This window comes from Homalodisca vitripennis, chromosome 4 (genome assembly GCF_021130785.1).
Source record: "Homalodisca vitripennis isolate AUS2020 chromosome 4, UT_GWSS_2.1, whole genome shotgun sequence".
NCBI lineage: Eukaryota > Metazoa > Arthropoda > Insecta > Hemiptera > Cicadellidae > Homalodisca > Homalodisca vitripennis.
Window position 1 is genome coordinate 122,922,782 of NC_060210.1, and position 14,627 is coordinate 122,937,408.

The window sequence follows — 14,627 nt, forward strand, 5'->3', positions numbered from 1 at the left end:
TCCAACTCTCGTATAGGTTTTTGGTTTATTTTAAAAAGGAACTTAATTTAATTAGAACGGCGTTTTACTATAAACAGTTTTCGATTATTTAGTTTTTCGTTTCTTAAGTGTAACTCATTAACCTAGTTTAATCCTGGTCTACCCGCGTATTCCATGCGGGGAGGGGTAGAGTAGGATATCTTGCAACTAATTAATTTTAATGTTCCTCACAATAGAAATTTTACTTCGGGACTTTTTTAGGGTAGAATAATTTTTTATTGTACTATATTCTTACAATAGTTAAAATTGTATTGAACATAAACGTTTTAATGACATAAATTGTATTTCTTACTAAACTTTAAAAAATGTATATACACTTACATAGCAGACTTATATCTGTAAGGTATAACAAAGTACTGTATAAGTAAGCCAGGTCATATGTCGCGTGACAGACTGTGCTTGAAGTTGCATGCAAAATTTCAAGTCATTTCGCTCTCGAAATATTCTTCGGATAGAAAGACCGACAATCGCAGAAAAGCACTTTTACAACCCCCAGGCTGACTCGAGAGAAATTTTACCAATCTACTTATATTCTCCAATGACAGTTGGCCAAATCCCATTGGTGAACATGCACCATGATCGAATTCATTCTTATCCACGCATCAAGTTTCATGCAAAATGCAATGCCTACAAATTAAATTTGTTCTACATATCTTCCACATACGTGCTAGTATGTCAACCCAACGGACTGCCCTTAAGACCAACGAACATTGTTTGCTAATCATCAGCGAAAACCTATGGAGGGACATGCACCAGAATCGATTTCTTATTCTGTTAAATATTAACTGAGACTCACATGTTTCAGTGGAAGTCGTAAAAAAATCACTGGACTTGGTTCTTGGCAATGAGTGTTGTTTAAAACTAACCGAACTACATGTTTTATCTCATTCCAGGAAGAGCAAGTATGAGGTTTCTTTATTGCGCTTTTCCTCGTGCCGACAAAACAATACCGAGCATTAAATTTATGGTTCGTTGAATTAAACATTAAAGAGATGGTTCGCAAACGTAAACAAGATAAGAGGCTCCACTCTGCCACTGGATATATGTCGTATATTATAATGATTGTATTCCGAGTCACTGCCATCTGAGCATATGTATGAGTGACACATGTTGAACAACGAGATAAAATATAAACTTATGATCCAAAATTATACTCAGTACTCACTAAGTTTACATTAGTATTCGACGAGTAGCCTACTTTTCTGATTTATTCAACAGGCAATGTTGCATTTTTCATCTTAATGTGGGTTTTCGTGTCATACATCAGAATTTTAATTTTATCATTGGGAATTGCATTAGTTGGTAACAGTGGTAAACACCAATAATAATAGTTCTATTTAAAAAAAAATTATTTTAGTATAAAGCTGAAAATAATGAAAAACTAATGGCTAAAATTCTTGAAAGGTTGAAAACAATAATTGTACTTACTTATTCGATAGTTTAGTATTATGCGGCGGCTACTATTTTTGGGAGAGTTTTTCTTACCGGGGACATAAAAAAACGCCATTATTAGAATGAAGTAACTATTTGATTTACTATAAAATTACATGTCATTATGGCGATCGTTTCTTGTTTTCTGTCCCACAAAAAGGAAACGATGTTGGCGAGAAGGAGGCCACTACCTACTCGTACTATTTGTTATTACGTTAAATAAGTAGGTAGATACAAACTTACGTATTATAATTATAAAAAGTTAACGAACGCTGAAGTTAACGTGATCTGAGCTTGAAGTTAGGTACTATCTCGAGGGATATTTTCCTTTTTCGCCAGACCGAAGCTCGCACTGATGGCCAGGGACATTTCCAATCAGTATTTTCCCGACCTCAAGTTCACGAGCGAAATATTCCAACGTTATCTAACATCGTAATGTTTGACAATCTAGGACGTGATCTAATGTCTGGGACGGTGGCGCCTCTAGACCGCACTTCTGACGAAAAAAGAAAATCATCCCTCGAGATAGTACCCAATTTCAAGCTCAGATCACGTGAGTGCTCGTAATGGTTATCTTTAACTTTGGTACTACTAGTAACATATTTATGATAACCTAATCTAAACCTACTTATATCGGCATGTCGCGTAATACCAAGTAGTAGGGACAGAGTTGCCTTCTCGTCGACATCGCTTCCTTTTGGGAGGCAGAAAACTAGAGCCGATCGTCATAATGACTTGTAATTTTCGCAGTAAGTCAAATAAAGTATAATTTTTCTAATAATGTAGTGTTTTAGGTCCCTGGTAAGAAAAACTCTTCCAAAAATAGTGGCCTCCGGATATTAACGAAGTACCATTTCGTTTTTATTCCTAGGACTATATTTGAGATAATATGATGCCTCACCACATAAGGATGGGAACTTGTATTCCTCTAATGATGGAGACAACAAGGAGCACAACCAAGAATGACAATGATCTGGAAATATCAAGACATATTTGCTTTGTTCTCAGAAGGCCAATACAATTTTCATAGTTCATTTGTTTTTTCGAGATGATTAGTGTTACATCGCTTACCTTCATTGAATACAAATGTTGGATCATACATTTTTCATTGACATATTAACATTCTCATGTGATATATTCGGATTAACAATGGGTATAATATTAAAAAAGAACTTAAAATAACAGCAGAAGTGCATTATTACTTAACTTGCAAAAAACTGTCTAATAATATAAAATGTATTTTCTAATTATTTCATTGTTTTATTAAGCAAAAGATGTACAATTTAACAGTTGCAAAATCAGGAAATCCAAGATATTTGACTACTATTTAGTTGTTTAAATATTATCTTAAGTATGCTATAGTGCCATGTACCTTTCTAAAGAAAATATTATTTGATTTACCAAATAATATTAAACAATAAACATAACATTATTCTACCAAACAGTCAGAATAAATACAGATTCCAGCACATTGCAGATATATCGAGAGTTTTGAAAGTCTATTCATACAAATTTATTACTATAATGGTTATTTAATGACAAGTTAATCTAAAGTTAACATAATGATATATAAAAGAAGTTTTAAAACTCACCGTATTGAAACATTAGATATTAAATAGTCACAGATTGTGCTAATTAAAAATTAAGCTTTTTAACATTTATATAGGGTTTATCATTTTTATATAAAAGTAAAAACGTCTTGCATTATTTGGTCACAATTTCAAAATATTTAATTGAGTAGTATAGTTTGTAAAATGATTTAAAGAAAAGTTGTGCACAAATATAAAAGCTACATAAATTTGTAGTTAATTGGAAATGAATAATAAACACAATCAAGACATGTACAAATATAATCTCCACACCAGATACTTTTATCACTGTTATGTTTTATACTTCTTAACATTTTCTACAATTGCCATGACCATAAGATACGTCTACAAACTTTTATAAGTTAATTTTGGGAAATAAATGTTGAAAATAACAGAAAAGATGGAAAATTTTTCAACTTTGCACTATGGTGGTATTTTTATTTTTCAAAACGTCGGCCACCCACCATAATGACTGTTCAGAGGTATCAAAGTATACAGGAAATTTTTTGAATCACTTAAATCTTTTGTAAAATTTTTTATATTCGGTTTCAACTATTTAATAATGAAATAAGCTTTTTCGTGTGTCGTATTTTATAAATGTCTTTAAAATGAAAACATTTACCATGAATTTACAATACAAATTAAGGGCGTGGAAATCTTTGAGGTTTAACTCTGTTTTTTTTTATTTTTTAATATTTTTTTTTAATTATTATTATTAAAGCCAAGATTACCACTAGAACAGCTGGCTCTTGATGAAAAACAACCATTAAAAACCAGGTTATTACAGTATAATCTTAACAAGTACCGTAGTAATAAAGATTATGTTTAATTATCTTTTGTTTTACTTAAATAATTATAATGTTTGAAAATGTACATACACTCATTAAAACATGTCTTGTTGACAAGGGCGGATCCAGGATTTTTGTGAGGGGGGGGGGGGCGGTCTGAGATTTTGGGAGATTTTTTACACATATGATTCATGTTGGTAGTCAAAGCTCTGTAATTTGACATATAATGTTATTATTGTATACTAATGAAAAAAAAGGGCTAAAGTGATAAATGAAAACAATGTAATATTTCCAATAAACTGTATATAATCTGACAAAAGTTGTAAAAATACAAAATTTTATCTTTAAAGTACAAAATCGAGTCTTCTGTTTTTTTGGCTTGCAAATCTGTTAATGACTTTTTCGGGGCATACTTCGATGTCCCTGTGCACGTTTAGCAGAGCGAGTCCAGTCAACCTATCCTCTGCCATCCTTGTTCTGATCCATGACCTTCAATTTTCTCAGAGTTGAAAAAGATCGTTCTGCCGTTGCTGTTGGAAAAAAACAATAAGTTCTAACAGATTGGCAAAAAAGGTCAAATGTTTCATACCAATGAAAAAAAATACTTTTTACTAACAAACCACACGATTTAAGAAAATACTATTAGTTTTACTGGTTTTAGAAATTATCTGCTAATAAATAATTTTGAAAAAATAGTATATAAACAAAAATTACTTACCTATTGAAATTGGAAGAGTAAGCAGAATTTGTACCAAAGCCCTTAGAAGAGGGTAGCTGTTTTCATTTAATGCTTCAAAAACATTTCATTGCTTTAGTTATAGTCTTAAATTCATTATAATTAGGAATGTTCTTGAGGGAGCATACTTCGTTCATAAGTTTCAGTAGCATCGTGTTTTTGTTCAATGACACTAAACTGCAATACTTCATACATATGGGCTCAAAAACTAGATTTCATATCCACTATTTTGTCCAAGTTTGTCGGAACGGTTAGGTTCAGCATATAACACTCCAGTGAATCGCTTGAAAATCTATCTGTCATATCTGCAATAATGTTATCCAGGATTGTTATGTATGCGGATTTTTTCCAATGTTGTATTGTACATTCCCGACTGTCACTGGACGTTGAGGGGTAGTTTGGTCTATTTACTTGCTGTCCCACAATTCTTGGAATACGAACTTCTATGCCCATAGACTCCATAGTCTTTTCAGCAGTATTGAAAATCAGAGAAAAGAATTGATCAGGATTTTGCCTTTTATTCTGAAGTACTTTTATTGTGTGCATTACTTTGTCTCTTGCTGAAACACAAGTCTATGGTTTCTGACTGAAGATATTTACTAAGAACACAGGTTGCATCCGTTATATCACTAAGACAATGCATAGTTATTATAAACTCGCAAGTGGAGATAGAGCACAATAAGCAATTTGCTTTGCTTGCTGTTGAGCTATCATTCCACTTTGAGACAATTTTAAGTGCCTCGGCTATTTTTGTTAGGTCTTCTGTAAACTCAAAAATTGATTCATGCCGTTCTACCCAACGGGTCTCACAATATCCTCTCATTTGATGTCCCAGTACTTTTTTCAAAATAGAGTTCCGTTTGGCCGAGGAGGTGAAAAATCTAGAAATCTCTTTTACAGTGCCTACTGCATTTCTCACGCTTTGGACTTTATTGCACTTTGAAATAGCCAAATTCAATGCATGATTACTGCAGCCACATAAGGTGCTGTTTTATGGCAATTTTTTTAATTTTCTGTCACTGCTCCTCGCATGTCAGACATATTGACAGAGCATCCATCACAACCGATCCCTACACAGTTATTCATGTTCAAACCAAGCTGTTGCATGAATTTCAGCACAGACTGTCCTAAAACCTCCCCCGTGATAAACAGGTTCAACTTCTTGATCAGAATAGTTCGTACCCGTACCGTGGAGATCAACAAAACCTACAAAGTCTTCTCTTATAGCATTGTTATACAGGTAACGTAAACTAAGGCTTAGCTGAGAAGTATGAGACGCATCTGTTGATTCGTCAAATATTATGCTATAATATTTAGCTTCTGATACTCGTTGAGTTATCACTTCCAAAATTTAATCAGAACAACATTTTATAAGGCAGTTAGCTGTTGTCTTGCTGATGTAAGTGGCGTTTGCTCCTGCAGACTTCAAATGATCTTCAAGCTGAACATCCCCGCTATCTATTCTAAATCGCAAAAGTGCCCTGAAATTGCCGTCATTTTGTACTGGATCATCTCCAACTTCAATCAAACTGCCATCAATCCCTATGACCTCTAAGGGGTATGTTCTGCCTACCATGCAACAAAATAGTTTTAATTATTGGCACAAGCCTTGCACGATTCTGCATGGTTTGGGCCTTCCTATTTTCGTTTAACAAATTAAGAATTTCTCCCTCAGGGGTTTTTCAAAAACAGATATAAAAATGTTTGGCGTCAATTTCAGCATCTTTGTGATATTGTGTCGCTGCGTGACTTTCTAAAATCTCCGTCCTTGCCTGAGAGTTTAGCATATTTCTGTAGAGGTTCAGTAACTAATTTCTTTAAAGAAACTGTATGCTGTCCTCCAACTAACTTTTGATGGCATAGTACTGCACAAAATTTACAAAATAGCCCTTGCTTAGCTTCTGAAAAAACTAACCATGGATACTTTTCAAAATGGCCAATATTAGCTTTTCTTTGTTCTTCCCGTCCTCGTTTTACATGAGAGGATGTAGGAAACTTAAAGTCCTTTTTAGGCTTCCAATGATTAGTAAAAATACTATACTTAGTATGGTCACTCATCTTAGAGATGTTGTTAATGTGAGACCCGATGTCGAAAGAGCACATGTTTTTCGGAGATACTAACTTGTGAATTGGAGGATGATGGCGCCGATTGTGGTGGCAGCGGCACGTCTGTAACCTCATGCTGGGTGGAAACCTCAACATTTGAAGAAGGAACTTCACTGTCTAACTTTGGTCTTTTAACAAGATAACGAATCCATATTGCACAAAAATCTGTTAACACTCAAAAAGCTATTAAACACAAGCGAACGGGTACTTCACGATATTCACGAAACGTACGCACTGAATCAACTGAGTGGCCGTAGTAGGCGGTGTGGTGTAGGCCTATCGTTGGGGCGGGCGGACTAGGACGACTCATGCGCACGCACCGCTCCCCCACCCTTCCGGTGATCATACGCACTGTTACCACCTCCCCCTCTACTCATACACGAATTAAATCTACAATCTTAAGTACAAAATGTATGTTTGAAACACCGACAGTACCAATTACGAATAGTGTGGGCCGATGAAAGCACCCTTTACTAACGAACAATATAGTATTACTTTAAGCTTAAATCTTTTATAAACAACAAACAAAAATTTGAATTTGTGACTACCGAGGGGGGGGGCGCGCGCCCCTCGCGCCCCCCCCTCTGGATCCGCCCTTGCTTGTTGATAGTACAGGCCTCTATTCCCTCTACAATTTCTTTAAAATAGGTACTGATGTGTTCTAAATATTGGACTTTATTTCAAGTATATTTTAGTTTTACTTTTAAAAAACTTAATTATATTTGTCAATAATTATTTAATTAATTGTTATGTCATAAGTAAAGTATAAGCTTATATAATAACCTAAGTAAATTTTAACTTAATTTATCATTAGTGTGTGCAGTATATAAAATAAATTAATAGCACAGTGCCTTCGTAAGTATGCAAACAATAAGAGCATTCTGCATAAATACCATAAAACTTTAAGACAGGTTTAATTTTATTAGTTTTCTCTATATTAAATATTGTTTTAAATTGGTTTGACTTCAGGATTGTGATAGTAAAGTAAAGAATTTGGTTTTTAATTCCATATAAAAAGTAAATTAACTGCTGTACACAAATAACTGAACAGAGTATTTTTACATTTTTAAGATCTGGTAATGATAACTTTTGACTTAAAATAACTTTAGAAACAAAATAAAATTACTTTTATGCCCCTTAGACGTATTTTAAAATACTGGTTTCTTCAAAATATTTACCATATTTTGCACTTGTGGGTTATGATGTCATCAACTTGTGAATTTTTCATAACTTCAGTGCATATTTAAGTTAGGTCATCATTATTTTAGTGCATCACTTGTACATATTTTAAAACATGACAACCATTTAAAGAGTATGTATAAATCATGATTAATTTTACTGAGCGATTACACATTACAACATGTATTGGGCTAGGCAGGTCATAAAATGTAATGTAATGTTAAGTAAGCTACCTAGAAGTACCTGTATGTCACTAACAGAGGTATAAAAGCTGATTGTATATTGTAAAATTATTATAGATGTGCTTAGAATCAACAGTTGTCATTAAATCAAGACATGTAATTACAATCAATAAATATCCATTGTATCAAACATAAAAATATGTAAATATAATAAAAAGTAAAAAAGGGTCTTTAAATCAACAAGTATCATTAAAATTTAATTAAAATCAACAAGATGAGATCAGGCAGACAGCATTAATTTATTGTTCTCAAAATATTCACAATGTACATAGGATTTTTAACAACTGTCTGTAAATTATGAAATATATCAAGAGTAACATTTCTAGTAAAGAGACGAGTAATGTTTGCTAAACATAGTAAATTTTGATAGTTAATCTTGGATATCTGTTGACAACTGCAGAAACATCCTGTTGATTGTAATCGTACCACAACTAGTTCCTGAACCTGCAAGCCTTCCAATACATCTTCCAAAAAACAACATTCATGGTATTTGGTGTGTAAATCTGGCTGATATATCATATGATTATGTCAGAAATGTGATCTGGTATAATTGACTGTTTCAGACAAGATTGAGAGCGAGTATTTCCTGGGCCTGCAAGCCTTCCAATACATCTTCCAAAAAACAACATTCATGGTATTTGGTGTGTAAATCTGGCTGATATATCATATGATTATGTCAGAAATGTGATCTGGTATAATTGACTGTTTCAGACAAGATTGAGAGCGAGTATTTCCTGGGCCTGCTAGCCTTCCAATACATCTTCCAAAAAACAATATTCATGGTATTTGGTCTGTAAATCTGGCTGATATATCATATGATTATGTCAGAAATGTGATCTGGTATAATTGACTGTTTCAGACAAGATTGAGAGCGAGTATTTCCTGGGCCTGCAAGCCTTCCAATACATCTTCCAAAAACAATATTCATGGTATTTGGTGTGTAAATCTGGCTGATATATCATATGATTTTATCACATATGTGATCTGGTATAATTGACTGTTCCAGACAAGACTGAGTACGAGTACGTGCCCCCGGACGGAGGATGGGGTTGGCTGGTACTACTCGGCAGTGTACTGGTCAGTCTACTCATCCCTGGTACCATCAAGTCTTTCGGTGTCCTCTTCGTAGAGTTCCTTGAAGTCTTTAACCTGTCTCCTGCAGTCGCATCATGGATACCCGCCTTAACGTATTTTCTTTATTGCTCTCTGGGTAAGCAAGTGACAGTTAGTTACCAGTGGAAGGCTAACAATAACTTTAATTGCTGTTGCTTGAACAAGTCATTCATTTAAAATAAGTCAGTGTAGAAAGGCAACCAGCAAAGTGTAATTTATTCTACTATTTTGTTAGTTTACACTTCCATCATTCAAAATAACATGTAGCTTTCAAAGTCTCTTTACGTTCTGAGATTCAAGTTGTTAATTGTTCAATTGCTTATTATTATTATTATTGTTAATTATAGTCAACTGTTAGTACACCTTTAATCTATAATCAAATATATGTAATTATAGCTCAAAAATATGGACTGAGCTTTTTTTATTTGTATGATTTTCAACATACTAATCTCAATTTATAAGAAAGATAATTTAATTAAATACTACACACTTTTTAAAATTTATGCAGTGTCTTTGACAGAGTTTACAAGGACTTAATAAACTTATCTGTGGTGATGCATATAACTCTGTTTGAAGAAGCACTGAAAGCAACATCAAAAACTTGTTAGGAACATGAAAAATGGCAGATAATAATAAGTAAGGGACCTAAAAGAAAGTATATAACAATATTGTCACCTTTTGAAAGTGTTGAGTATGCATTGTTCTTTGTAATGTATTTTCTATATACACTATCTACTCTACATAGTATAACTATTCTCTTAAAATTAATAAAAATAGGGTTTATTTGATACATTCAACACAACACTGTAAGCAATAAATTTGAATCGTGTTTATGAGGAATAACCTAAAATGAGTTAACTACTTCTTCTACTGATATCTTACTGTGAAAGTGAATCAACAGAACTAGCCAATCAACAAATTTACCCAACAAAAACAACTTTGGTTATTTTCCATGTTTGTTTTGAATTTTGTTTACAACTACAAAACTGGCATTTCAAAAACAACAAAGAAAGAAAAATACTTTGTTTTCATGATACAGTATTTAAATCTGGATATTATATTCCTTGATATGAAATATTGTAATGATTATGACTCTTGTTAGCCGTTGATTTAAACTACCGAATATTAATATATTATCTTGAAATTGTTGAAATTAAAGACAGTCGGCTAGATGTCTCACTGTCTGAATTAGCAAATGTTGCGCTTTTGTAACCCTTGCAAATCTCTAGTGTTGCCATGGATGAATATAGGAGAGGGCTGAAGAGCACCCACTCCCAAAATTTTGAAAAACAAGCAAAGTTGCTCCTAGATGTTTTTTAAAGCTAAAACACTTTTATGAAGTCTTAAAACTCAACAATTTCCCAGGGTAAGATTTTTGTCCCTATTTTTGGAGGATACTTAACCTGTTTTACTCCTAAAAAACAATGTGTCAATGCACTCCAAAATAATTTTTTGTACATGCCTCTGAGAGTTGGAATAGGAGACCGACCTCTTAGGAGAACTCCTAAGTCTGGTTGTATGATAGCACTGTGAACTGTGATCCAGTGAGACTTCTGTGATTAAAATTGTTTTCTCCAGCTTTGATCATGTTTAATATTCAGATAGAGAAAACCATTATTGAAGAGTTAGCATCTTGTTTATTTTAAGCAATAAAGACAATCTAAAGCTGGAAGTACCGTGTTTTCGAATAAACTTAAAAGATATTTTATATAACTTGCAATTGAAATATTGCAATATAAATTGAACTATTACTTAATTGTCAATTGCAGACTTGATAGATCGTACCATGATGTTGCAGGACCACTGGCAAGTTACCTATCTACAAAGTACGGTTACCGGATTGTGACGCTCTTGGGAGGAGTGTTTGCTGCGTCAGGCGTAATCGCTAGTGTGTTCGCCACCCACATTGCGCACCTTTATATATGGTAAGAGATCACCTTCTCATTTCTTTGAAATGAGCTGTTTTATGAGATAAATTATATTGGGATCTGTATATTGTCTGAAACAATCAGTTATAAATATAACAGCCTACAGACTTTGTATAAAAATATAATTTGTTAAAGAGTTAAAAATATTCAACCACATTTAATTGATTAAACTATTTCATCCGTTATTCGAAAAGTAATTATTTATTAGTTATTTAATTAGTTATCATGTTTATACATTTTTACTCTTATATTCACATTGACCTTGAAATAGCTTTCTGTGAGGACTGCAATACAATTTCCATACAAGATAATACAGGTTTGCACTTGAGGTCCTCTAGAGATCGAATCAGATAACTTATGACATACTTTTGTGATTATTATCAGGTTAATTAAAAAATTTAGTTTGAAAACAGCATTTTAAATTTGTAAATGTAAACATCTAAATGCTTTTGATCTATACGTAAGAATAAATTTTTGAAACTTAGTAGCAAATAAAATTTCATATTAATACCCTTATCAATAGGGTTCTTTCTTGGACCAAAAGGAATCTAAGTTTCAAGTCTCTAGGACCTTTCTATCAAGAGTTATCACACAGATAGACAGACAGACTGCCCTTTGTCTTTATGACTACAAAATCAATAGGGTTCTTCCTTGAACCAAGAGGAATGTATGTTCCAAGTTCCAAGTCTCTAGGACCTTTCTATCAAGAGTTATCACACAGATAGACAGACAGACTGCCCTTTGACTTTATGACTACAAAATCAATAGGGTTCTTCCTTGAACCAAGAGGAATGTATGTTCCAAGTTCCAAGTCTCTAGGATCTTTTGATCCAAATAATCAAACAGACTGCCAGATGGACTGTCTTTTGGCCTTAAAATCAATAAGGTTCTTCCTTTTGCCACGATAAACTTATGTACCAAGTTTAAATTCTTTATAGGATCTTTCAATCATAAGTTATGGCACAGACAGACAGACAAAAATACTATTTGAATAAGGCTCTGTTAAATCCTTAATAAATTGTAATGATTTATTCAGAAATTAGAATCAAAGATAATAAAAACATATCTGAAAGCTAGAGTCTCAGAACAAATAGCCAGTTTAAAGTTATCTTCTTAAATTATAATAGAATAGAAAACATAGTTGGAGAAATAAATTTATCTTAAAATAACACAGTTAATCTAACAGGAATTTGAGAGTTGGAGTCCAAATTTAAGTGTTAGACTGCAAAGTTACAATACTAATTTTTGACTCTATCAATTTAATATTCTTTGTGATAATGTCAATTTGATTCTTTTAGATCAATTTATATTTAATTATTCATGATATATTTCATAATAATAAGTTTTTAGTTTACGTTCATTACTGATTTGAAAATATAAAGATTTAACTCTGAAAACCGTGTTTGTACAGTTATACATTACGACAGAAAAATAAATTTTTGTGGTTTTAAAGTAAAAAATTATATTTTTATTAACGTTTACATTAGGCTCTAATGAAAATTGCTTTTATTTTCAAAATTTTCCTGTATCAGTGGTTTTTAAACAATTTCATCTAACTCTAGCAAAAATGCTTGCATATTATATAAGTATGTAATTTATATTTAAAATAGATTAATAATAAAGATTTTAAAGCAGAATCAATTAGAGGAATACAACTTTTTCAATAATTTACGTTCATCAACTGTCAAAGTGGAGGAGAAATAGATACTCTTGACTGAGTACACTATAACTGTTCTATTATTTTTATAGCTCTTGAAGAAAAATTCTTTAATGTGTTTGCGTAATCTGTACAATTTTATTTGACGCAAAAAAGTGATGAGAAATATTATGATGTAATTTTTTAAACACCAAACTGTGTTCTCTGTAAATAATCTTTTCAATTAAGTTCCTATGTTTAGATGAAGAAATGGTGAAATTTTCATATTTTTACTCATAATTTATGTATATTTATATGTATGTATAAACTAAAGGAAATGGGACGTAAAAATGAACATGGTTTGCTTTTTCTGTAGTGACAATTTAAAATGTCAAATATATGAATTTATAATATCATAGCTTCTACTTTTGTTTGGTCCCATACTTGATGTTTGCAAAGAAAAATGCCCTTTAATATTTTTGTTTCCACCCTAATTACAACGACTACTAATGCTAGTAGTACTAATGCTCACTTTTTTATGAATATGGGTTAGTAATTAGCTTAACCAATGCCAATTTTACCTTAATAGGATTTAATATGTGGTAGTAAAATGGAAGAATTGTTTAATTTTGCTACCTCTAAAAACTAGTACAATTTCAAATCTAACTACAACAAACTGAATATTAAACTACTAGTCAACTGAAAAAACTTATATTTGTGTTTTTTTGGACCATAGTTTTGCTTCTGGTTTAAAAAAATTTATTATATATTGATATACTGATAAGAACTGCTAATATTCACCATTAAATATTTCTTGAGTTTTACCATTATGAAATATACAATAATTTAAAATTACAACTAATTCGATTTCGTCTATGATTTCTTGAATTTTACCAGTGCCAAATTCATTTGTAGCTGTAACAGTGATCTGAGACATAAAGAGATTGTAATGTTTATACATATATGATAGAGCCACATTTTTGTTCATCTTAAATTTAGTCTCAGAATTAAATAATTGCTGTTTTTCCTCAAATAAATCCCCATTTTATCTTACATTTTTGAGTGTAATGTACAGTTTTGTGAACATTGAGTTTAAATATTCTATTTAGCTTTCTGAGCTGGGAATTGCTAGTATACATTTACTGTATGAGTGAGGGAGAAACGTACGGAAACTGTTGTGCAGTCTCTGTTGTTGCAGTGTTACAGCTCTTACTAAAAGTTATGTCAAATCTTATGTCTATGTACTACCTTATCGAATATCTTAGGTAATGTTGGGTTTTGACTACGGGTTCATTTGGGCCATAAGAAACCATAAAGATTTTAGAAACATATTTTTATATATAAAATACAAGAATTTTATTCCAGAAGTTCACATAATGTCTTGAAAGAGGATTTGTTTTTTGAGGGTTGTCCATAAAATAACAGCCATTTTGAGTTATTGTAACGGTAGGCTGGGTTTAAGATACTATTTTAGTGTCATGCATTCTTTTCTTGTAGCATATTGTTCTCTCCTGACATGTTTAAATGTGTGCTGATAAAGAAAATCCACCACTTGTTAAGTGCAGTTTGTGATTAGTTTATTTTGGAAAAATCCACAAACTAGTTAAAAGTTATCCATAAACACCACTAACTCGATAGAACATGACCAAGAAGTTTTTGCACAGATGAACTGCTCTTTTTACTTTTTGATCACAAAATAATTAGATTTATTTCTTGGACAAAGAGGAATCTACTGTATGTACCAAGCTTCAAATCTCTAGGAACTTTCTATCAAGAGATATTGCACTGAAGAATAGACAAACAGATCGTGGAGTGCTGTATGGTTTTTTGAGTAACGGAT

The 14,627-nt window shown here is 32.3% G+C and overlaps 1 protein-coding gene across 2 annotated transcripts in view; it reads left to right on the plus strand.

Moving 5' to 3' along the window:
• LOC124360083 (monocarboxylate transporter 13) overlaps positions 1–14,627 on the plus strand; it is a 94,430-nt gene that overhangs the window by 69,071 nt on the left and 10,732 nt on the right. Inside the window, exons 1-3 of one of the 2 annotated variants that reach the window (XM_046813369.1) lie at positions 2,186–2,219; positions 9,117–9,320; positions 11,022–11,148. In XM_046813369.1, coding sequence (XP_046669325.1) covers positions 2,201–2,219; positions 9,117–9,320; positions 11,022–11,148 — 350 coding nt within the window. In that variant the 5' untranslated portion in view covers positions 2,186–2,200. Of the gene's footprint in view, positions 1–2,185; positions 2,220–9,116; positions 9,321–11,021; positions 11,149–14,627 lie in introns of those variants that run through there. The other variant, XM_046813368.1, reaches the window with a different exon arrangement.